The following is a 24,895-nucleotide window of genomic DNA, read 5'->3' on the forward strand; positions in this document are numbered from 1 at the left end:
CACTATTGTCTGACATGCTGCAATTATATGTTGACTCGCTGCCTAAAAAAAAAATCTCATACACATGCTGTGTGAGCTATATATTTAGTAAGCATAATATTTCGTGAACTGGGACTTGCAAATTGATTTTTGCAAGAACGGTGTAATGTGCTGTAGTGGCCCTCTTTCTATAGAACATACATGGCACATACAGTAATATGACAGTCACATATGACATGGTAATTATGGTATTTTCTTTTGTTTGTACTCTGCATAAAAGGTAAAAACCAGAAATGAACATATGAAATGCATATACTCGCTCCTACATTAATTAAGTGTAACACCCAGTTTTAGTATAGTAATTATGTTTATGCACTTTTGCTCATCTACTTCCTATTTTTTGTTGTTGTAAGTAAATTGAATTACACAATTCTCTTAAAGCATGGTAAGGGTTAAAGACAAGATGAAAGTGACTCCAAACTCACTGGTTGAGCACCGACGTGTACGTGGTCTTGTCTTCCTCGATGACGGACACGATGAGGGAGATCATCTTGGTCCAGAACTCCAGGCTGCGGGGCCCGTTGGGGTCGTCGGCCGGGTCTGGCTGCTTGATGGGCTGGTCCGGCTGGAACTCGCGCTGGAACAGCTCAAAGCAGTTGTCGCGGATGTAGTCGTAGGTCGACTGGAGGCACGCTTTGACGCAACCCAGCACCACCGAGGCAGCTCTAGGGGGACTAGCTTGCTCTTGCACCTGTCGTTGGTTGGGAGTGTGAAGTGGTCAAAGAGAAACCTTGATGCATATTGATCTGTATTGCAGCATCACAAGTCATTCCACACGTTTCCACACTTTAACCCTTTCTGTGCCAGGGAATTTGGACAGTGTACCGTATGTCAAAAAAAAAAAATTACAACGGGACACTCCGCAATGATAACTTTAAAAATAGTGAATCAATCCAAATACAATTTTAGGGTATGAAACTATAACTCATTGCCCACATCTGACAGAAAACCTCATTCGATTTGCTTCAGTGGTCAAAGAGAAATGAGGAATTTTGTAGAGCATGTCAGGAATCTCTTCCCTCCAAGTTCTGTCTATATTGTGTTCACACACAAGAGCATCCAAGTGCTAAACTTGGAAGAATCAGACTCATGACATGCTTTACAACAATCCACATTTCTCTGTGATCTCTCAACCAAATTGAATGGGGTTTTCTGCCAAATAGTGCTAAGATGTTATATTTTAGGACCCTGAAGTAGCATTTAGACAGTTTAATCATATTGGGTGTTATCAATGCGAAAATCTGATTGTAATTTTTTTTTTGGATATACTGTATACAGTGCTATGTTTTTTTCTTCTTCTGTGTCAATAAGCACTCAAAGCACAAAAAAGGGTTAATCAATAGATTAAAACAAAATAAAGAGACTGGTAGAAGTTCTATTAAACTTGGACTTGAAGTAAGAGAGCTATTGAACTTTCAAAATTTCCCATTTTCACCTCAGAATGATACTTGTCATAACCTTGTGTGCAAAATATATATGGGGTTTACCGCAGGTAATCATCAACTCACAACTCTACCAACTGTTTGGTGCATTAAGATACAATAAAAATCAAGTAAGGGCTGATAACTAAGCAACTGTATTCATTACAACCCTATCATTTACTTATGATACATGAAAGTGGGAGAATTATGGAACTTTAAAAATTTCACATTGTCACCTCAGAATGATACTTGTCATGACCATGTGTGCAAAATATCTATGGGGATTACCACTGGTACATATGTACATCACCAACTAGGTCACAACTCTACCAACTGGTTTGGTGCATTAGAATATCATAAAAATTAAGTCTTGGCTGATAACTAAGCAACTGTATTCCTTACTACCATTAAGATCTACTCATTATTCCCAAGTACAATTATTTGTGGTCATATGGTCATACGACAAAAAAAGAAAGAAATAAAAAATCCATCTCTGGTCGAACTGCTGTAAGACGAGGAATGTTCGCGTGCAGTTTAATTTCATGAATATTGCAAAAGCCAAAATTCACGAAATTAAGATGCACACGAATGTTCTTGTCTACACTATATGCATTGAATGCCAGTGGCAATTCACACAAATTTCATGCCGTGAAAAAGGCCATCGGCTCTAATTCATGAAAATTTCATGCCGCTAATATATAATGTTTTACAGCAACTGGTTGACACTAATAAAGTGATATAAGGAGAGTTGATTTTCTTACCTTCATTCTGAAGAAAGTAATACTTGTTAAGAGGTCTACCATAGACTTGAGGTCAGCCAGTCTGTCTGGGGTGTCTGCTGGGAAGTTGTTCTGTAGGCCAAGAGGGGGAAAAGTTTTCAATCAACACATTACCGTATACGCCATATATTTAGCAAGTCTAAATTTTCGTGAATCAGGACTTCCCAACGATTTCGCGAGTGGTTCAATTGGTGATCGTGGAATACTGTACTGAACGGAGAAATGTATACATGTGCATCACATTCATATCGAGATCAGAGTCATTATTTCCGCGAATAGCTCCTGACTCGAGAAATTCGCGAAAATAAAAACCTCACGAAATATTCGGTGTATACAGTATATACTCATCCTAAGCAAGCCCATTTTCTAATTTGAACTGATGCATTTGGTAACCACCTCATTATGTGTGGGTTTACATTAGCTACAGTTGTGCTTCAGAACAGCCTAAACTGAAATACTGATACATGAGCTTGGAACTCCTACAAGAATTTCATATTTTCACAACAGACAGATATTGATGACACTTTCGTAAATACATGAAAGATTAGTCACTACAATCAAATACAAGTCTTACATCTACATGAATATCAATACATCTGTAACATACTATAACTCACCCTGTAGGAGTTGAGATCTATCCGGACCGAGTTGTGGAGTTGATCTAGAAGACGAACAAATTTTTCTTTCTGCAATGCACAAGAGAGGAAATAGTGAAATGAATTGTCAATTCATATCAGAAATGTGAAGGAGTGGGGCGGCTAAAATTATACACATAGACACACGTGTCTTTCTGAATACATTGAACACATTGTATCTATTGATCATTATAGAAAAAAGAAATAAACCCAAACAAAGACATAAATGGTATGGATTAAAGCTATACTCTTAATTGGAGGTACATAACACTTCAGTCAAATTCCCACCTCTGCCATATATACTGTGCATGAATATTTTTCACAGAAAGTTACAAGTCGTCATGTTGAGATGAGTGACCTTTGCGTGACCTATTCTCTGATTGCAGCACAAGTTCTACTCATTCAATATCTTCCTAAGAAAGCAATTCTGCAGCTTCTTGCTTAAAATTTCTTAAAACTGTATCAAGAGTAGCCACAAAAGATTTACAACACCAACAACAAATCTTTGCTCAAGTGAATATTTTTTACAAAGTTGATGAAATTCACCCAATGTCTTGCGGGATAAGTGGTACTAATCTAGCCATATTTTGAGATATTACATAGTTCTGATTCAGCAATGAAAATACAAATTATTTGGTCTTATTTCACCTGAGAGCATAAGATGTCTGTCTGTCACCTGAAGATGCACAGTGTTTCTACTATCAGGTTAATTAAATAGTACCTACATGGCAATTTCTACCAAATTAGGTTTCATTTGTGGCTATAATAGCTGACTTCTGTTTATGTTGTGCAGATCTATCCTGCTTAATCACTACGAGAAGACCTGAGAATATATCTTCAAATATTCTTTTATTTTGTGTGTGTTCAAATTCAGCTCTATTGCAGGGTGCTACACAGAAAAGATTATATTGTCATCACTGAATTGCATGATTAGTTTGTTTCAGCGACATCTTTGTGAAAATCAAAATACCATGACTTAGGAAACTTTGTCAAAGTTGTCAGCTGCCACACATCAGACATGATGAGAGAGTCAACTGGACGGCATGGCGCCGCACACTTGCAGTGATAGGCCGTACTTACGCCGAAATTTGATGCAGCGAATCTATCACTTGCGGAGACAGCGGAGGATGCCGTGGTGTGTGCGTAGAAGGCGTTGATGTTGGCTAGTAATGTGCTCATGACGGCCGGTACGCCAGAGCACATGTACTTTGATGAAAGACAGGAAAAATGTCTGTGGGGTGCATGACAAAAGACATCAAAGAAGAGACCTCGTCAGTCACATGGATATGTCATCAGCAAAAGTATCACACACATCCACTCCTGTTTTTTCAGTCTCTTATATTCATCTACTCACATTTTATTGATATATATTTCTATTTCAATCGTACTCTGCCACTATCATTTGCATGTAGCTTTCATAAAAAGTTTAACTCTCCTCATCTGTTCAACTAACATTCTCCATCTTCTATCTTCAGGAGAAATTGGAGATACTTTTTTCCTCCTAATCCTCCTCTTTTTCCTCTTTTTTTTGGGGGGTGGGGGGGGGGGGGTGGGGAGGGGGGTCAGTCGCATCCCAGTCTCCTTCTCTTCTTCATGCCATGCCCATCTAAATCTTGTCTAACTGATCCTCTGCCAACCCAGAATAAGCCTCCCGTCAGCATCAGCTCTCCTCACAGTTTCTTCATCAATCTCTGTTTCGGTCCATTACACTTATATCACTTTTTTTTCAAAAAATAAAGAAATAAACAAACATACCTAATAAAACATACATAATTTACTTCCTATAACATCCATGCATACAGAGGGGAAAATAGAATGCTATGGTATGTGTTTCGTGGCGTACATATAAGAGTAAATTTATACAAGATAGACACCATGATTTGAAACAGGTAAATGAACCTCAAGAAATGCGTGATTAGCATTGAATGTCTACTGCTCTCTTTTCCATCATGACTGCCCCAAGGCTTTGTAAAAGAGAACCTCTGTAATCTACCATGTACTACTTCAAGAGGATTGCGAATACAAGCGATGGTAATCATCGGCAACTGGTTTATAAAGTTTTGCAAGTTTCACTCATTGTGCAGCCTTTTTCCTCGTTTGTTCTTGTTCTTTTGTTTTGTTTTGGCTGGTACTCACGTCATTGCTTGGTAGATGGACTCGATGCCGTATCTCATGGCAAACTCATCCACCACCTCTTGGGCGGTCTCGTCGAAGTAGATCTTCCACGCGTCGTCCCCCTTCGCCGACGGCAGCTTAACGTTGCCGCCCTCCTTCATGCTGAGAAAATGGAAGAGATTCTGTGGGGTGGGGGAGAAATAAGAGTTAGGACAGAATGAATGAGACACTCACATTCTTTTACAAAAGTTTAAGAACAGAGGCAAGGATATTATTGTTAGTTCAGACTAGATTACAAAGATTACACCAGGTAAAAGTTATTCCTCTTTTGCAGCAGAAAAAAAAGAAGAAAAACAGTCGATGCGTGTGTGCCTTTTGTTTACAGAACTCTTTATAATACTATTAAAGTGTGAGTGTTGAATGTGGAGTTCTCACAAATATCCCACTTTTCTTCACTGGGGCAATAGTATGCTGCAAATCAAGAATCTGCTACAAAAGTGATCAAAACGTAACAACTTTGGCAAAAATTACAGGATCGTTGGCCTGTTAGGTACAGAAGTTGCATTAAAGGGAAGAAAAGAGACAACAGAAGAGCGCCCTCCCATCTAAAAGAATGCAAAGTAATGATTTATGTGACAGCTTGTGGAGTGGCTACCACCCCCTCACCTCATGCAGGCAGGTATACTGTACGTGGTAGGGGGCCACCGCTTTCTCCTCCCCTTTGATCTCCACCGAGATGTGCAGACGTATAGCTCCCGATACGGCCGACTTGTCTGTCCGCTTCTCTGAAAGATTGCCATGGCAACGGGGAGCAATTAATACATAACAGCTTCCGAGCTCACTGGCAATCAAGCCAATAATATACAAAAGACAAGACCGAGGGGATGGGAAAGTTGCCGCACGATCCCCTCTTTACCATTTATCCTTCAATGTTGAGATTGCGTGATTAACTACACGAAGGGCAGAGAAGCCAACAAATGTACGACAACTGATTACAGGGGATGCTGTTTCATATAACAAGATTCAACTCTCCTTTTGAAGTCATGCCAAGTATATTGTCCTTGCAGATACATATATGTACCTATCTTACCATGACTCACATTTTCTCAGTAGTACTTGAATGATAATCTAATACTCATTTATGTTATTTCTCCCACAGGAGGTCTGCATCAGAGAAATAGACTGCACTGACAATAAACAGAAGAAATATAAATATAGATATTAGTACTGCCAATGTAAGCAACTTTTATGTAATGTCAAGAGATCATAATTAAGATCTTCAGTTTATTAGATGTATGGACGCATAATTTGCATGCAGTGGAATCTAATCTGCTGCTGAAAAATACTCTGACCAGCACAGTCCAGCACCAGAGGTACAGAATTCTGTTCCCAACTTACCGAGATTGTACCAGACGTCCATCTCACCGCTGAGCGTCCGGACCTCGATAATGGTCTGACCCAAGAAGTCGTCCGACTCTCTCGTCAATTTCTGCATCAGCTTGGACTTCAAGTCATCGTCTTCATCCCTGCAGGAGGAAGAGAAGGACATTTGAAGAGGAGGACATTTCCAACTACCAAAACCAAACTGTCAGTGTCACTTAACCAAACCATCCAGACCACAATATCCTAACTTCACTTTAATCATGAAGATGAAATTCCAACAACCAACATCATTATTATCCCTTTCATCATCAAATTTATCAATAAACAGCACCACTATATTATCCTTTAATTCCTGTACCACTGCCATCAAATATGGTACATGTCACTGGAAACTAATGATAACTCAAGCACTACCTGGGTACAACTGTAATTACTGTCATAGTTAATTGTTACTACTTCAGCCATGAAACCAACAAAATATAATCACTACCTTGACAACCACCATCAATACAATCATGATCAACTTCACCTGAAGCATGTATCACTGGAAGCAAATCAAAAACTCAAATCATAATATTACCCCATCATAGCACATGTTATCACCAAACCACAGTCACCTTCACCATCATCACTGTAGCCATCACAACTACCAGCAATTCCATCCCCATGGCGACTGCCATTAATCATTGACATCATCACCACATTGGAGAGGCTCTCGCTGGCACCACTACCCCAATCACCATGACAACCAGCATCAATCACAGACATCATCACAACATCTGAAGACCCTTGCTTGAATTTATCATCGACATCAATCACCACATCAGAGGATTCTGCCTTCCTCTGCACGTACGTGACCGCCACTCACCAGACTCTGACTTTGATGCGGTCCGACGAGTTGTGGCACTCGAAGAAGAACTTCTCGTTCCACTCGGGGTTGAGGTTGCGCTGCACGGTGCGCGTCCGCTTTTTGACCTTGCCCACCTGGACAGTGACGTAGGGGTCGCTCGTCCCAGTCTTGTCCTTGGCGATGAGACCCTGAGCGCTGACCACGGTGATGGCGAGCTTGGCTGACCACTTGGACGTGCCGTCCAGCACCGACTGCTTGACCGCCTTCATGTGGCCCGAGTGGGCCTGTGGCGGGACGTTGAATACCTCCCTGTGGGGATGAAAGCAATAAGGGATTTCACGGAATGAGTTCGTACCCGAGTTGGAGAGAAACCTGTTGCATGGAACATAATTCTGGAACAACATCTCATCTTATGCCTCCATAATTGACATTCCAGGTGATTTGTATGCTTATGAAACATTTCTCCAGGTGAATATTATCAAACATCACTTGATTGATCCTAGTTCATACAACTTGCATATTTTTCAAGATACTTTGGGAACAAGCCAACATACTGCAGTGAGACAGAGTCAATCAGTAGTGAACATACGAGAATGTCAAAATATCACAGTGAAATATTGATATTGACAGTGGTGCTGTCATATTGTTATCATGTTGACTCTGGCATTGATAACTCTACTGATATCAATGACATTGATACTGGACATTAAAGGACAAGTTCACCTTCATAAACATAAGGATTGAGAAAATGCAACAATATTAGTAGAACACATCAGTGAAAGTTTGAGGAAAATTGGACAATCGATGCAAAAGTTATGAATTTTTTTAATTTTTGTGTTGGAACGGCTGGATGAGGAGACTACTACGGCTTGTGAGTCATATGCGTACAACAGTATAAAGAAAATATAAAAGAAAATTCAACATATTTTCACTTTTTTCGCATAATAAAAGAGCAATTGACTTGCCTCTTTCTAAAGGCAGGGGGAATAATATTACCCATAACATTTATCGGTAACGAGTCAGGGGAATGTGTACTTTTTTCAAAAGATGGAATTTTGTGAAATTCTCTTTATATTTTCCTTATATTGTTGTACGCATGTGACATCTAAGTTATTCATACACTGCAGTAGTCTTCTCATCCAGCGGGTACTGCACAAAAACTTCAAAAATTCATAACTTTTGAACGGATTGTCTGATTTTCCTCAAACTTTCAATGATGTGTTCTACTAATATTGCTACATTCTCTCAATCCTTATGTTTATGAAGGTGAACTTGTCCTTTAAGTTCCAACCACATGATATGCTATGTTTTCTGCCACCATTACAGAATTATCACAAGCAACAAACATAATGCATTCAACTGATGGATTCATAAGTTCCACATACTGTAAAACAAGGAATGTTCACATTCATTTTAATTTTTGTGAATTTTGCGAGTGCCAAGATGCGCGAAATTAAAATGCACGCCAAAGTTCTTGTCTACACTATATGCATTGAACGCCAGTGGCAATTCGCAAAAATTTCATGCCATGAAAAAAGCCGTCAGCTCCAATTCGCGAAAATTTCATGCCGCCAATATATCATGTTTTACAGTAGATATTAAAGTGTCATGGAATTCATGTCTCACCGTATCATTTCAAATATTTCGGGCTTGTTCCTCTCCCTAATCTTCATCCGGTCCTTCATGGCCATGATGATGTTTTGCGTCTTGTCTTCCGCCCCATGCTTGGAACTCTTCTCCGCCGCTCCTACAATCACACGAGCAAGAAACCCACATTTTTCAGTCATTCCACCGTCTTTCCGACAGCTCTTGTCGGTTTCGCGAACTTGGGTACAACAATATTGTTCAGTAACACAGACAGTGGTACACAACTTACCCTGGATATGATGGTTGTGATGGCACAATTCTACCATCCTATATCTTATATCTGCAGAAGACTGTGTGGGTGTTTTTTTTTAAATTTCCTAGAGTTTAGTTAACTCTTTTCCCACAAGATTCTGATATCCCCATGCATCTTGTACAGGAGCCACTACATATCCAGAAGTATTGGGTTACACTCTTCAACAACACTTCGATGTGTTCTGTTCAAGTGCTTTGATTGGCCGACTCATAAGGGGCGAGTGTGGATCCCTCAAGTATCTTTAAGCTGCCCCTGGCGAGACTCCATGTCAAATTGCTACTTTAAAAGATGCACTGTAAGTGACTGCAGAACACAAACAGTGCTCTCACTATTAAAATACAACATTTTTGGTTGACAACATCCATGGCTGTCTGATTAATAGTCTTTCTAGAAAAAAAAAACTTGTTGAGAAGTCATGACATAATACCACTCGTGACCTAATAATCACATGAACTGCCTTCTACAATTCTGATTCATTATCCTACATTTTTCATTGTGATAATCTGTGCGTGACAGATCAAGCGTGCATATCACGAACATGTCTTTGTATCTCACATTTGTGTGCGTATCACAACACAATTCGAGGCTGGATGTACACTAATCAAATAAGCTCTTCTGATTTCCTTTATGGAAGAAAGTGACTCCAAAATATGCAATACAATTCTTAAAATGGCAAACAAAAACACAGCATGTATGACTTACACCAGATGGTATCAATGACAAATGAATAAAAACATTATACACTCAAAATTAAAAAGAAATAAAAAAACAAAAAAATCAAGACAACATGAGCTCCACATGCATAAAAGAAGCAACAAAATAGTTATCTGCAATGGAATATGAAAAAGCAGTCACTCTAATATGGTTTATGAAGAAAAATATGCACATTTTCTTGTGCAACTATAAATTGACATTCTCTGGAGAGCAGCTCATGCAATGAAAGGCATACCCAATATTAGAACTGATTGAACTATTGCAGTAGATGGCCACAGGAAAAATAAAGAAAAAAGGTAACAACAACAGCGACACCCACAAATGTGAAATCCTTCTCTAAAGAGGCCCATTCAGATGTGACACCATGAAGCATATTCTTGAAGACAGCGCTACATTATTTCCGAAAAATGTGACTGACTTTCCATTTCTGAATCTTACTACATGTATATCAGAGCAGCAATTTTTGTGTGCTTCTGTGGCAGCATTAACTGCCCTCTAGCTAAGATGAGCCATACACAGAATTAATCATGATTACTGGCTTATAGAATACCTTTTTTACTTAAAAATTTAGATATGTAAAGAAACCAAGCTCCAATTATCGTTCAATGCATCCCTGTATATTTGAAATCTCAATTGCAAGTTGTAAAAGTGCCATCTTCTTTTTCTTTTGATATACAAGTATTTTTTTTTTTTTAGAATAAAAAGGTTTGCAATATCAGTAAGAGAAACATGCATAGCAAATACAATATCCCTTTTAACAACAACAACAACAAAAAATAACCGGTAAAAGTAATCAATAGCATGACATGCTAAGCATCATGTTTATTTGATTATTCTCAAACTTTAGACAGAAAGAAATTCACAAAACAGCAACACACAGAAACAAGAAATGAGTAGCATAGTGGAGCACAAGCTGAACATTGCAACATTTGCACAACTTCTGGGATATATTTGGATGGTCCCTTTTCCTATAAAAACAAGATAATAAACTTCATGTTGCAAGTTTGCCTCTACCTGCTTGCTTTATTTGTAGACTTGGGATGAAACACAATAAGCAGATGCCTGGGAAAAAGTGGCAATATGAAATAACCACACTACAGAAGAGCATAATATGAGTCAAGCAGCAGTACACTATTTCTAATGTATTTGTTTGGTTCATCATCATTATCATCACCATTTAGTGCAACACAATGTATGTAAACCAGTTGTACATCTGTAGCAAGGTGGCCCTTGACCAAACTTGCTTCTTTCCAGACCAGAAATGCAGCAAGCTGATCACAGAATCAGAAGGCATACAAACATGATAGGACAGAGACAGAAACATATGGTCTTGTTGCACTATATCTATCAGTTATTTGAATCATCTTTCATTTCAATTTTCTAGCCACTTGTGCATGATGCTAAACTAGATGATGAATTTACAGTTGGCCTCAGTCAACCAGGGAGGCATTTCATGAAGTATTTTGTCCGACAACTTTGTCGGACAAACTTGCTCTCAGCCAATCAGATGCAAGGATTTCAGTAGCTTGTAACAGTTTTTCAGAAAAATATCCGACCAAAACGCTTCATGAAATGCCCCCCTGTTTATATGCAGACCTGAAAATGCAGTTAACCGACCAAAGAACCACAGGGCACAAAACCGACAGAGAAGAAAAAGGAACACACTAGATATAGGCTATATCTGCACTTGTATGAGAATTGATATGATTAAAAAAGAAAACAGCAACAGAGAAAACTGTATGGTATGAGACATATCTTTTGTTTGGACTTCATCTAGAAATCTCTTGATTTGGTGCATCTTTCAATAGCAGCATGCACTTTTCTCAGCACTCGAACACACCACACAGGGATACATTGGCAGTACAATCCAGCATCGCGCCCAGCTCCCATCAGCTCTGCTGTTAAGCATCTGCAAAGCAGCCAATCCAAAGGAAATCTCCTCCCCATCCAAACGTTGAAACCAACACCCATCAAAACGACAAGACTGGAACTCCAAATCCAGCAAACCACAGGCCTGAATGCACCTTACCACAGGACTCTGAGCACTCCAAAGTCTCCTCTGGCTGTTGGCTGACGAACATCCACTGACATCAAGAATGAAGTGCACCGCAAGGCATCAAGCCATTTTGGGTTAACAGGAAACTTGTGTGAATTTGAAGTGTGGAAAGATAGTAGACTTAAGATCTTTGCATGACATGCCAGTCAAGTGTAAGGGTATTTCAAGGTATTTCTCATCGATATCTCTAATTCATCATGAATCATTTGTGAAGCGTTCTTGTGAATTCTGGGATAAAGGAACATGGACGGATGTTAAAAAGTTTGTTTTTCTTCTGGTGTACAAACTCAATATCATGTAAAGGCATTGATCTACACTTTAATAGTCCTCTTCATGTTGTACATACACACAGACATATGCACAAAAATTAGGTAAAGCTACTGGAGTTACTGCTCCTTGAATGCTTACAAATTTGCTCTGATAGGAAAGTATGTTTGATTGATTGATTGATTGATTGATTGATTGATTGATTGATTGATTCATTCATTCATTCATTTTTTCCCCATTTTTTGGGGGGTAATATAAAGCTGGGCAAAGATGTTTTTGCTTTTTTCCCCTGATCAATGGACTCCAAATCTAAAGCATGACATGCAGTAGCAATGGCAGCAAATTTTAGTCTTCACTGCGCAACAAAGTGATTTATTTCCGGAAACATCCATTATATATATTCTCAAGGAAAATGAGGTGGTCCCTAACAAGAAGGTAAGATTACTCAAAGGAAATATGAAGTAGACCAAGATGCTCAGCCCAAAATATAAGTAAGAAATAACAGATTCTCATACAAACCGTAAAGTTCAAATTGGGTTTAATCCAAACTGCTCAAAACATGATCATGATCACCTATTGATCATGGGTTTAAATGGAAAGACCTCATTAGCATTCTTGCTCTGAAAAAAAAAAATGAATTTGGACATTAACCTCCTACATGCCTTCTAATCAATTTCTTTGTAGTATTACAGCAGTAAAGATTTAGAAGATTTTGTTATGTAATTTATGTTGCACAATTTCTACTAGTTCAAAACTTTTTTGGGGGCAATATAATTCAGTGGTTACCTTTTTGCACCACAATGATTACCTATAACGTATTTCCATCACAAATATACTAGTCATTTTCCTCTGCCAATAAATTGATTTTTCTATTTAGTTTTTATAGACAGCGAATGATATCAAACTTTCAGCTTTAAAGGCTACTAAAGCTAGTGCAAATTTCACCATTCTTCGACATCAGCTCCAAGTCTTTATGATATATCGAGTGATGAAAACAAATGAAACTTATCAGCATTGCATGCTGAAATGTCGGTTCTAGTATTTAAAGATGCAAAGAATCAGCAGATGAAATGAGAGTAGCAGTTTTATTTAAAAAAGAAAAAGAACCACCTACTGCTTGGTGGTACGTGATGTGAAAGTGAAAATGACTATGAATTAATTTCATAGATTGATTTCCCCTTTTTTTCCATCCCATCTACCTATTTGCACTTTGACATGCAAATCTTTGAGAGTGCTAATGAACAGTGTGATGAAAATCTGATGTGGATGAAATAAAAGAAGAAAACATACTCGACTACTAGTTTGCAAAGAGCAGGCCCTCAACACCCCTTGAAAGAACCAATGAGCGATATGACAAATGAAGAAATGACGCAGGACAGGGGAATAATGGGAAAGTGAGAAAGTCTGTCATCCCTTGGAAAACCAATCAAAAATGATTTATAGTGGAATGCAAGTCTGAGAGTCTAGACTGAGCTGGCAACTACTGCAAAGAGAAGTACTGTAGAACCTTCGATTTCAGGCTGCAAGGCAAGCGGATCCCACCACCGACAGAAGTTACCATCCTCCGGCTCCTCATCCACTACCGCCCATTCCGCATCAATATCTCCTATCTCCTCCTCCTCCGTCATGATTCCATCTTCATCAACCTCCTCCTCCTCCTTTCTCTTTTCCTTCTTCTTCTTCTTCTTTCTCTGCTTCTCCTCCCCTTCCTCCTCCTCCTCTTCCTCTTCCTCCACCACCGCACTGAAATCATCAGTGTCCTCCGTGACCATCATCACGGCGAAACGGTCTGCCTCCTCTTCCAGACTACGGTCCGCATCGGGCGACCTGTGACCCCAGAGGATGGCGGGGATCATGACCATGTGGTGGACGGCCCGCACCAGCCAACACGGCCGCCACTCATCGCAATCACATGCACGTTGGGGAAGCGGAGAATTAGGAGAACGTACCAAACAAACAAAGAACACAATGATTTTTAAAGGTAATAAAGCAAATTTTCTTGGCATCCGGTAATTGCAAAATGTTTAGTAGGGACAACTATGCCCTCCCGTGGACAGTTTTACTATGCAGCTTTGGACCTTGTTGAAACCAGGGTGGCATTCAATGTAATGGTGCGCCAATAGTACTAGCCACAACCACATTAAGATGAAATCTTGTCACAAAAGAAAAAAAAAATACAACAAGATGCTGTTGCTGAGAATTGCTTTACATATATCACTGTGATAAATCTTTTATTGGAAGGGCAGGGAAGGGGGAGATTCTCAAAAAGACTGAGGTAGAAGGGAACTAACCTACTAACCATGAAGCCTTTTGAAATCGAAAATTTTCACAGCTTTCTGTTTTTGTTGTTTTTATTATCAAACAATTTTGTCCAAATGTGGGGTGGAAAATAATCAACCTGATCGTTATGAGATCCTTAACATCTTGTGAGGAGGCCGCTTGATACCGTAAAGAGGGTCAGAATTTCATATCTTGCCTAGATGTCCTTGTAAACACCTAACAGCATTATCATTCCAGGTCATATTCAACTTTGCAACTTTGACCCACCAAATATCATCAGGCAAATGCAGGTCAAATTCGCTAATATTTCTCTCAAGTATCTAATCCTTTTTATGTCTAAATAAATACATATCTATTTAACAAGTGATGATTATATTGAAATTTTGAAAAACAATATTCCATGCACATTATACAAAATAAAAAGTATATACTTCTCAAAATTATATAAGCAACATATGTGCAAATAAATCCTGATATGTGTGGCATACTATCAATCTAATATTGACATCAATTCCATGAATGCAACATCTAGACATACATATAACATCAACAACAAGAGAATTGACAAAATTGGACACAATATATCTTGACACAATTCAAAGTTATATCAAAGCAATGAAAAATTAATGCATCTTTCAACATAAAACCAGGCATGGATGTCATTAAACTTAACACAGTTGTCAGAAATGAGAGAAAAGTTGAAACATATACACAATTTAAAAGATGTTTGAACAAAAAAAAAAAGAACAAAATAGCATCTGGTGGAAAACAGCGTGCATCATTTGCTGATACAAATTTGAAATGAAGAGAGAGTAGCGCATGGAATAAGCAAGGCCAACAGCAAAACAATCAACACTACACTGTATTAATTTGTTGTCAACTAGAAAATTTGCACACTATAAAAAAAAAAGAAGAAAGTCTTAAACATCACAATTTTTCCACTTTTGGTACAAGAAATGACTACTGCACACAAAGTTGGGACTGACCACTATTTCATATTCACACATCAAATTTAATATTTTGTTCAAACTACATTTTGTCATGTTTGTCTTCTTGTTATTGTTGTCTATTCAAAAGTGAAAATGCTAAAAACAAATCAATTTAGACTGAATCACCTCCCAAAAACTTTCAACATCATTTATTGCTCAATTGATTATGATTTGGGATTTGGGGACATTATGGTGCAAGTTCCTATGAAACAAGATGGTCTCCCACATTTTTTCTTTTCTCTTGTCAAACTGTTTTTCCCAAGACTATGAAATAATGTGTTTCATAAAGTAAATCGCTCTGAACTGTAGGATCATACTCTGTACCATTCCTTTGCTATGTATTAAGGAAATTTATGTTTAATGAATGTTTGATAAACCAAAAGGAAATCAAATCAATTGGAATTCTGCAGCTACAATTTGAATGTCTGGATTTACTTTCAGGATGGATAATACTTGTAAGCATTCTGAAGACTGCCACTCTTTGGAATTCCAATGTCAATGTTATTTAGCAGAGAGTCTATCCCCCCCCCCCCCCAAAAAAAAAAAAAGAACAAAAAAAGAAGAGATGAATAAATCTCTGAACTTTATGATAGGACCAAGATCCCTAGTACATGTATGTATATGTGTGCAACAAACTCACAGTAGGACACACAGCAACAGAAAGAATAGACATTCTGTGTGTGTGCGTATATGTGTGTGGTGTGTGTGTTTGCTAGTGTAAGTGGTATGTGTTTTCTGAGTTAAATTCATACCCTTGGAAGAGCTACAAAGAAAAGATTATAAAATGCAGACTTTCTAGTAGCAAGTGCTACAGCCATACACGCATGAAGAAAATATGCACTAAGATTTAAAAGACGCATGCTGAATAAAAAACTTGTCAGTCAAACAGCATGGCAGAGAAATTGTCTAGTTAAAGAGGAGCTATGCAAGCCTAGAACTTAACCTTTCAGGTGAAAATGAAGAAACACAAGTCATCTTAGTGGGTTTGGGAGGGGGTATCTAGGGTGTATCTTAAAGGGAAACAAGCAGCAAACTTGATGTGGCACATCGATCGTGGTACTTAGTAATAATTAACTTCTTTGCCCCCGCTACATGAATGCCTGTGTGCAACGGAATGTTGCACTGTAAAGTTACACAACATTTGCAGTTACCGGGGCAACAGACCGGAAGCTCAGGGCTGTCTGGCTTGTAGCCTGGCTGTTGCCATAGAAACTGCATCTATTGTAAAACTGTAACTGCCATGGAGCACTTCATGGAGCAGGGACCGAGTGAAAGGCTGCCGCTGCATTCTAGAGCTTTAAGGAGCCACATGGCAAAAAAAAAAATGATGGGGAGTAATCAGCGAAAGATGAAGCCAAGATTTGGGTTGGAGCATAAGGGGTAAAAGAAAGTGTATGACGATCTATCGGGGGTAGTGATAGATAGGTGTGGTGTTGGTGGGGGGCGGGGGAGGAGAGAGAGAGAGAGAGAGAGTGTGAGTATAAAGGGGGAGAGTTGAAGGAGAATGAGATGGGAGGGGCTGGGGGCGTGGGATGCCAATGAACCAATCACATCGTTTGTGGTCTACCTTCTGCCATCATTGAGGATGCCCACCTAGCCCGGTCTGTATAATCAATGCACACACACACGACACATCAAAGTGAGTCAGTTTTCATTTGGGTAGGGGGAGGGGAGGAAATACATTGCATTTAATCTCATGAAGCAGAATCGCTCAGACTGATATTTTTCATAACTTTGTCCTGGACCTCAAAATGAGGCCATGAAAAGAAAAAAACCCACCAAATGAGTGTGGGGGCAACACGGATTTGAATCTTAACCCTTTAATTTCCAATCTCTGTGAACTTTGAGTAGAAGGTCAATATCCTTAACTGATTTTACTCTACAGCAGACTTCTAGACACTACTTGTTCCCTTTTTTATACTAGTTTTAAGAGCATCTAATGAGGTGTCAACAAATCTCATCCACAGTTACGAAAAAAAGAATTAGAGAGATATGCGTTGCAAATCATTGAATGAAAATTTAGCAAAATATAGATAGATGAAAGCGCAGGTGACAACTAAAATGTGATTGGTTTATTATGGAATGGGCACATGGAATAGTCAGCATTGGGGAAAATAACGAGGGGGAAGGGATGGGTAAGGGTGGAATTCAAAAATTGCAGAAAACGGTGAGGTAAGAGATAGTGAGGAAGTTTGTTTCAATGCTCGTTATACCTTTTGTTTTTTGAATAAAAAATTAAAAAGGACTTACTGTTCTTCTTAGTCATGAAAACTGCAAACAACAAACACAGAACAAAGATAGGGGTTTGGGATGTGACATTACGACGGGATATTTCCCCCCTCGTTCGCATGCTCCGGTGTCTACCGTTAGTCCCACGCTGTCGTAGAAGGAACGCATGCTTGTGCAATCTCCACATCAAGACAATATTGGGATGGGTGAAATGTTACAAATCAAGACCACAGATGTTTTTTTTTTTTTTTTTTTTTTTTTTTTTTTTTAACACAGACATTCCTCCGACTTATGGTCAAACTTCTTAGCATCCTAAAATGTATGTTGCGGTCAAGCTGCTTGACCATTAAACTCATTCCCTACAAGATTCTGGAATCCCGACAGATATTGTACAGGGCTTACCACTTTCCCTGTATGCAACGGGGCAGTTCCTAAAATGTTAGTGTCTAAGATGTATTATGTCACATATCCTACTAACACACAAAACACCAACAGACATGAAAAAGCGGTTATCATAATTAATGATGATGAATTACATGATGCTTTTTTGTTTGTTTCTTTTTCATCCACAGCAATTTCCCCACCCTGGAATCATTTGGCTTAATGTTCATTATTTACACCCAATATCTTGTAGGTCAATGAATAATCATCCTGAACAAGAAATAAGGTACATGTACCTGTCAAAGATCAAAGATCAAAGATCAAAGATCAAAGATCAAAGATCAAAGATCAAAGATCATTTGCAAACATTAACTACTGTGCTGACAGAGAAACTTGAATATTGTGAATCAACAATAAATCTGAGGTGGTGTAGCCCATGAGAACTGAACCCCCCCCCCCCCAGAAGTATGGAGAATTGATGTTGACAGAAATGTCTTTGAAAATAGTTAAATTCAGTGCCCTCATTCTAATGTGGAATTCAGTTGCAGCAGATTTCTGGGTGGCCTCATCACAGGCTCTACAAAGACTCCTTCCGCAAATGTGAAAGTTATGAAAAAAAAAAATGTCAGCACAATGTTGAGACATGGACTCATGGATGTTTAACGAGATGGAGACAATACAAGGAAGCAGTAGCGATGACTTCTCTTTCATGCCATTATGGGAACTTAAATCCTCAGCTACAATTAATGTACGTATGTGTGTCAATTACTGGTACAAATCAAATTTACAGAGACTAAATGAGATAACTAGAGATACGGGGCAAACTCCTTTCCTGAGACAGACATTAATACACTACACACTCTATCTGGATTCCGTTTTGTATCATTTAACAGTAGGATTATCAAGAAGCTCACAATTGTATTTCATCAGTATCAATACCACGATAAATATTCAACTTCAGCAGAACATGATTGATAATACAAAAAAAAAGATGAGGAAACAACTTCAAGAGAGATTAATGCTCACCACTAGAAGAGATTAAAACTTTGGTCAATTTCCATGCTTTCTTTTTACTGATCAAGAAGTAATGATAAAAAGGGGGAAAATAAATAACGAACAAAGACAACATACGAATGCTAAGAAATAAATGGGTAAGCTCGGTGCTAGCATTCAGGAAGTTGGATAAGTGTCAAAAAGTTTGGGGCCGGAAGAGGGCAGTTAGTCGATCAGTTTAAAAAAAAATATATAAAAACATATCCAAAGGAAGGGGGAGACTGATTTTAGGAGGGGGTCTGTTGTTCTCACATTCTTTGATAGAAAACACTGGGTTGGACTGGAGAAAGAGCAGGGAGGACAAGGGGAAGTTTTCACTCTGATGAGAGAAGAGAGACTGGTCATGGCTTTAATCGTCTTTTGTGTTTTCTTTTTGTCAAACTGAGAGGAAAAGAAGGCAGCCTTGGAAGTTTGGGGCCAAATCATAGATGAGGGCACAATCCACTGAGAATCACACTGAATATCAGCCCAAATCAAGAGTGTGTTTAAAACCAAACAGGAGGGGGGGGGGGAAGGAGGAATAAAACATGGCTTACAGTTATTTGATTTGTCAAACAAAAATGTATTTTGTCTAACCGGTATAAAATATACGTCTTTTGCATTGTACCACCATTTCACTGCATCATTTCGTGGAGGCTAGATTTTTGGGGGGGTCCCTATTTCAATATAAGAATTTTGCAGCGCGTAACTTGTTTCAAAGTAAAGTTTGCCAGATGAGCGGAAATAAGGGGGGTACAGTTTAAGGTGCGGCCAGTGTCTTGTGGTAGCCACGACTGTTTGAAACTTACGCTGGAGGCAGTCGGCATTCAGCAGATCCTTGCACTTCTCGTGACACTTGACCCCGCACTCGGTGCAGCGTACGCCCTGGCGGGCGATACCCCAGAGCAGCCCCTCGCACTCGTAGCAGTAGGTCGGGGCCGTGGCCGTCCAGATCTCAAAGTTGTGGGGCGTGGTGCTGGAGATTGGATAGATCAGGGCCTGTAGGGTTTTCTTGTACACATGGCTCTTCTGATGATTGCATGATAGAAAAAAATGAAGGGAAACAAGAGAGAAAATAGATTCAACAAGTTGTGATATCCCCCAATCATTTGTCTTCTTTGGGACAAAAAAAAGAAGAATAGCCCACGAGATAATCAGTCACCTGAAAGACCTTTGTGTCATTGACAAACGATATTCAATTTTTTTCTGGTGTCTGCAGTGAGTAAAACAACAGCTTAACTTAATGACAGCAAGTTGTCTGAAATTAATGTATAACTACATACGCATTAGTTCATCAGACTCAGAATAATATGTTGCAATTTAGCATTCTACGGTATTGATATTTACAATGTACGTGACCTAATACTTATGGCCTGTTTATCTGTATACTCAAATAGCGAACTCATAATACCTGTTATAGAAAACAAAGAATGTTATTTATAGGGCAAATTTTGCCATGGGCTGCATTTTGCATCAAATCTGGTTGCTTTATTCATCCTTTTCTTGAAAAACTACAATGTACAACTACAAAAAAGTCAAGTCAACAGGGCACATCCTTTTTGTGTTGTGATCACAATTTCTTTTGTTGTCGCACACATGTACACAAACAAATGCAATTCATGAAAAATGTCATCATCTATTATGCAAAGTAAATCTTAATCATGCATGCTTCCCTTTTCTCTTCTTTGAAATGAAGCCTTGTCAAAATCATGGCAAATTGCGTCAAGTGAAAATCTCAAATGCAAATTTCTTTGTGGCAGGTGTCATGTTGCCCTGAGCAAGTTTGCCATAGAGATCAGAGAGCCGCATTCATTTCTACGAGGATTCTGTTTTGTTCATGAAATCTCCACTGCAAATCTGTCTAAATCCATAGAACTTATTTTTTGGTTAAAAACAACAATATATTGATGACATAAATGCAGGGCTGTCAACCTCTGCAGACAAAAGAATACATACAGATGTAAAAACAAACAGATGAAATATTCATACAGCAAAAAAAATATATTTGGGCTAAAAATGGGTATATAGTTCACATAAAGCATGATAAATGATATGTTAGAGGTGTCATTATTTGATTTCATAAGGACATTATTATTTCCAAAGTACACTTAAATGTTGGCAGCTTTGCAAACATTAACTAATCAAAACGAAAAAAATTACCTTTTTGATACTTTTTCACCTTTTGGGGGAAAAATCATCAAAACAAAAAAAAATTGGGGGGTACTTTTATACCTTTTGGGGAAAAAAACATCAAAATGAAAAATTTGTCTTTTTTAAAATTTTAAACCTCTGGGGAAAATATTCAGTTATCATTGGACAGAGGGACAACAGAATATACAGTGTATGTGTAGTAATAGACATAGCAATAAAAAAAAAACGAGTAACTCAAGCACTCCTTATGAATGGGCACAAACAGAAGAATACACACTCACCAATTCTTCATCATTCAGTGACTGCCTGTTAACCATGGTTGAAGGCATCGTCTGCCGTTTCATGGCAGCCAATGACTGTGGTTTCAAGGAGCAAAATAATGTAGGCGACATATAGTGAGTCTCTGGACAAAATCATCAGTCTCTATGAAACACTTCATTAGACTTGTAGTAATAATCACAACTAACAGTATTTGTAAAGTGCTGTTTTCATCTTAACTGGGTCCTGAAAGTGCATCGAGAGCCTGACTGAATTTGAATGATATACCAGCACCTTTTTGTCTTTATTGTAATCCTCCAAGACTACTGTCCATATTAGATAAATCATCAGTTATTACAGTATTTCTGTGTACTTTTGAAATCTCTGATTGGATTCTTTTTCTGCTCGAGGTAATCAGAAAAAAAAATGACTGGAAAAAGTAAACAAAGCAAACAAACAAACAGGCTATGCGTAGAAGAGACCATTTTGTGCAACAAGTCATCAAAGTTTCTCTGAAATCTGGAGCATTCACTTAAATATTTACTGCAATTACTTCATATCTTACCCAGATGTGATAGACATATTGTTAAAGATCACATTAAACCTCTTTCCTTCAGCTTCTATACATCATACATTTAATTTCTATTAACTAAGAATACCCAGGGATGTATATTGATATATCACAACAAACACGGCCCATGTATCTCTGTTGCCTGGCTGCAAATGAGAGAACCATTTTGGCAAACATTGCCCCAAATCTTAACCCTCTCACAATATTCTTTCTTTTTTTCAGCGAATCAATGTTTTCCTGTCCATAATTCCACCAGAAATGGATATCATATAAACAGAAATGCAATGATATAATCAAAAAAGAAAATGCACTGTAAACAGTTTTTTTTTTAAATTGAGACATACACTCAAAGTCTTGGCATTGCAACACAGCTTATAAGTGTGGAACGTCATATGTTCACCACCATATTTCTAAGAATTCCTTTTCTTTCAATAGAATATCAACACATCAAATCGGTTTCACAAGCATTGCATGTGTCTTTCTCTTGGTTACAAAATTTCCCCTCAACACAGTTAGCGAAGTAAAACTTAATTGACATATTCCCCTAAAAAAAAAAAATGCATTGACACCTGGCATTAATTCTTTGTTTGAATAGCCTAACTTATCATCTTATTTCTAGTTTCAACTAGTCATATAGCTTTCTCCTTCTGAGAAAACGAACATCCAAGTCAATCCTTTGTGACAATAAAAAAAAAAAATTCTTACCCAACACAGACTCTTGACCCCAATTTCCTATGGTTGCATGAAAGAGAAGATTACATGTGGCAGGATGAATGGATGAACGTACATGTATATCAAAAGCAGGACAAGGGGTCAGTAGTGCACAGATGATTACTGTATAAGCTGTTATTTTTGCATACAGATATTTTTGCAAATAAGGAGGTCACAGACATTTTCACAGGATGTTGTTTTAGCAAATTTGACAAGGAGGCCTTCATAAGTGCATGCCTTTCAGTCTGAGATATTTTCCTGTGTTGCTGAATTTGCGGTCCAACAGTGATGCACGGAATTCATGAAAATTAAACCCTCGCACAAATAACAGCTTATACGATAATAACGATGTCATTTGGTAATACCTTGTCGCCTATAGTATGAGATATGTTTGGTTTGGGTTTGGTAAGGTTGGAGTGGTGGGGTGAATGACCTTTGATAGGGAATGATTTAATGTGGGTAACATAAAGTCCCATCTCTCTTCCTTTTATTAAATATTGAACTGATGGTATTATTCGTAAAAATATCACACAAGTCCCCAGATATCTGAAAGGATATTTTGGACACTAACATGGTATTTCTCTTAGGCAGACAACTTTGAAATATCAACAGACTTTTCTTTTTTTTAAATCAATAGTAGATGGGGTACATGCATACAGTGTCCAGACAATTTTGTTTTGTGTATTGAATCAAGATGAACTTAAATCCATCGTATTCAAAATTCTTGGCACATTAAAATGTACTTCTCGGAATCAAATTAATCACAGAAAATATCAGAACACAAAAGTGTGTGAGAATGATTCCATGTAACAATCAATATGTTCTCTGCTCTCTCCAAGTTTAAGCTTTCAAGAACAAGTACAATGTGTTCATTTAAGTGGCACAAGGTATGTGTAGCAATGAGCAAAAATGTAATGAAACATACCGTGTTACTCAGACACTGAAAAAAAAATACCAGGAATATGCCAAAAGACAATTAAATGCATGTGTACAAATATGGGTATACAGCTTCATTACACAGGTATCATAAAATGTGCTTATACAGGTGGTATGGAAAATATATTGTAATATTCTCACATGAATAACAAGTGGCACAGAGTGCAAAACGTGCACAGATAACACATGCTTGGTGACTGTGAAAAAAAAAATTCCAGAAATATCACACACAAAAGCAGTGAGAAGTATGTCAATTGAAAAGGAAAATACTATTGATAGGATTGACCAAGACAAGCATTTCAAATCACAAAGCGGATATCAATTTCAGATGCACAAGATTCTTAACATCTTCACAGAGACTGAAAAGAAAAAAACCTGCTACAAAACAACAATGACAAAAAGATCCAGTTAGCAGTGCTCACACTCACACATCCACACATAAACACACATATACATACCAATATAATGAATATGCATACACACACACACACTCACACACAAGCACACAAAACAATGAACTGAATGCCCAAAGGGTAAAAGTTACAAAGATTTTTAGCAACTCTTTTTTTCATTTGTTTGGGATGGCAAAAGAAAAAAAAGAAAGAAAAGAAGAAGCTATTATGGATGAGAAGGATGAGAAGATAGAATGAAAGTGGGTCAGTAAGAAAACAAGAACCCGAGGCATTTTGGTTCGATGGACATGTGACGGTGAAGTCAGGCGTTTCTTCTCCTAGCTATCTCTCTCCCTCGCCTTCTCTCATTTGATGTGTTCACACTTCTCTCTGAGTCTCGGTACAATCTCCTGTGAGGAATTTTGAATAAGTGGACATGTGACGGTGAAGTCAGGCGTTCCTTCTCCGAGCTATCTATCTCCATCGCCTTCTCTCATTTGATGTGTTCACACTTCTCTCTGAGTCTCGGTACAAATCTCCTGTGAGGAATTTTCATTCAGTGGACATGTGATGGTGAAGTCAGGCGTTTCTTCTCCTACAAGTTTGTAGCTATCTCTCTTCTCGCTTTCTGTCATTTGATGTGTTCACACTTCTCTCTGAGTCTCGGGTACAAATCTCCTGTGAGGAATTTTCATTCAGTGGACATGTGATGGTGAGGTCAGCCGTTTCTTCTCCGAGCTATCTCTCTCCCTCTCTTTCTCTCTTCTGATGTGTTCACACTTCCCTCTGAGTCTCATTACAAATCT

The 24,895-nt window shown here is 38.3% G+C and overlaps 1 protein-coding gene across 1 annotated transcript in view; it reads right to left on the reverse strand.

The window, feature by feature from the left end:
* Positions 1 to 24,895, reverse strand: part of LOC139741900 (protein unc-13 homolog B-like) — a 187,627-nt gene that overhangs the window by 16,232 nt on the left and 146,500 nt on the right. Inside the window, exons 11-23 of the mRNA XM_071652473.1 lie at positions 22,756 to 22,782; positions 21,503 to 21,577; positions 19,880 to 20,099; positions 17,679 to 17,699; positions 8,849 to 8,969; positions 7,241 to 7,531; positions 6,388 to 6,515; positions 5,656 to 5,774; positions 5,011 to 5,171; positions 3,955 to 4,105; positions 2,857 to 2,925; positions 2,222 to 2,311; positions 465 to 730 (exon numbers count right to left, since the gene is read on the reverse strand). Coding sequence (XP_071508574.1) covers positions 465 to 730; positions 2,222 to 2,311; positions 2,857 to 2,925; positions 3,955 to 4,105; positions 5,011 to 5,171; positions 5,656 to 5,774; positions 6,388 to 6,515; positions 7,241 to 7,531; positions 8,849 to 8,969; positions 17,679 to 17,699; positions 19,880 to 20,099; positions 21,503 to 21,577; positions 22,756 to 22,782 — 1,739 coding nt within the window. The remainder of the gene's footprint in view (positions 1 to 464; positions 731 to 2,221; positions 2,312 to 2,856; positions 2,926 to 3,954; positions 4,106 to 5,010; positions 5,172 to 5,655; positions 5,775 to 6,387; positions 6,516 to 7,240; positions 7,532 to 8,848; positions 8,970 to 17,678; positions 17,700 to 19,879; positions 20,100 to 21,502; positions 21,578 to 22,755; positions 22,783 to 24,895) is intronic.

Source organism: Diadema antillarum, unplaced genomic scaffold, assembly GCF_040938485.1.
Source record: "Diadema antillarum isolate AM-2024a unplaced genomic scaffold, OU_Dant_1.0 seq00000962_RagTag, whole genome shotgun sequence".
Lineage (NCBI taxonomy): Eukaryota > Metazoa > Echinodermata > Echinoidea > Diadematoida > Diadematidae > Diadema > Diadema antillarum.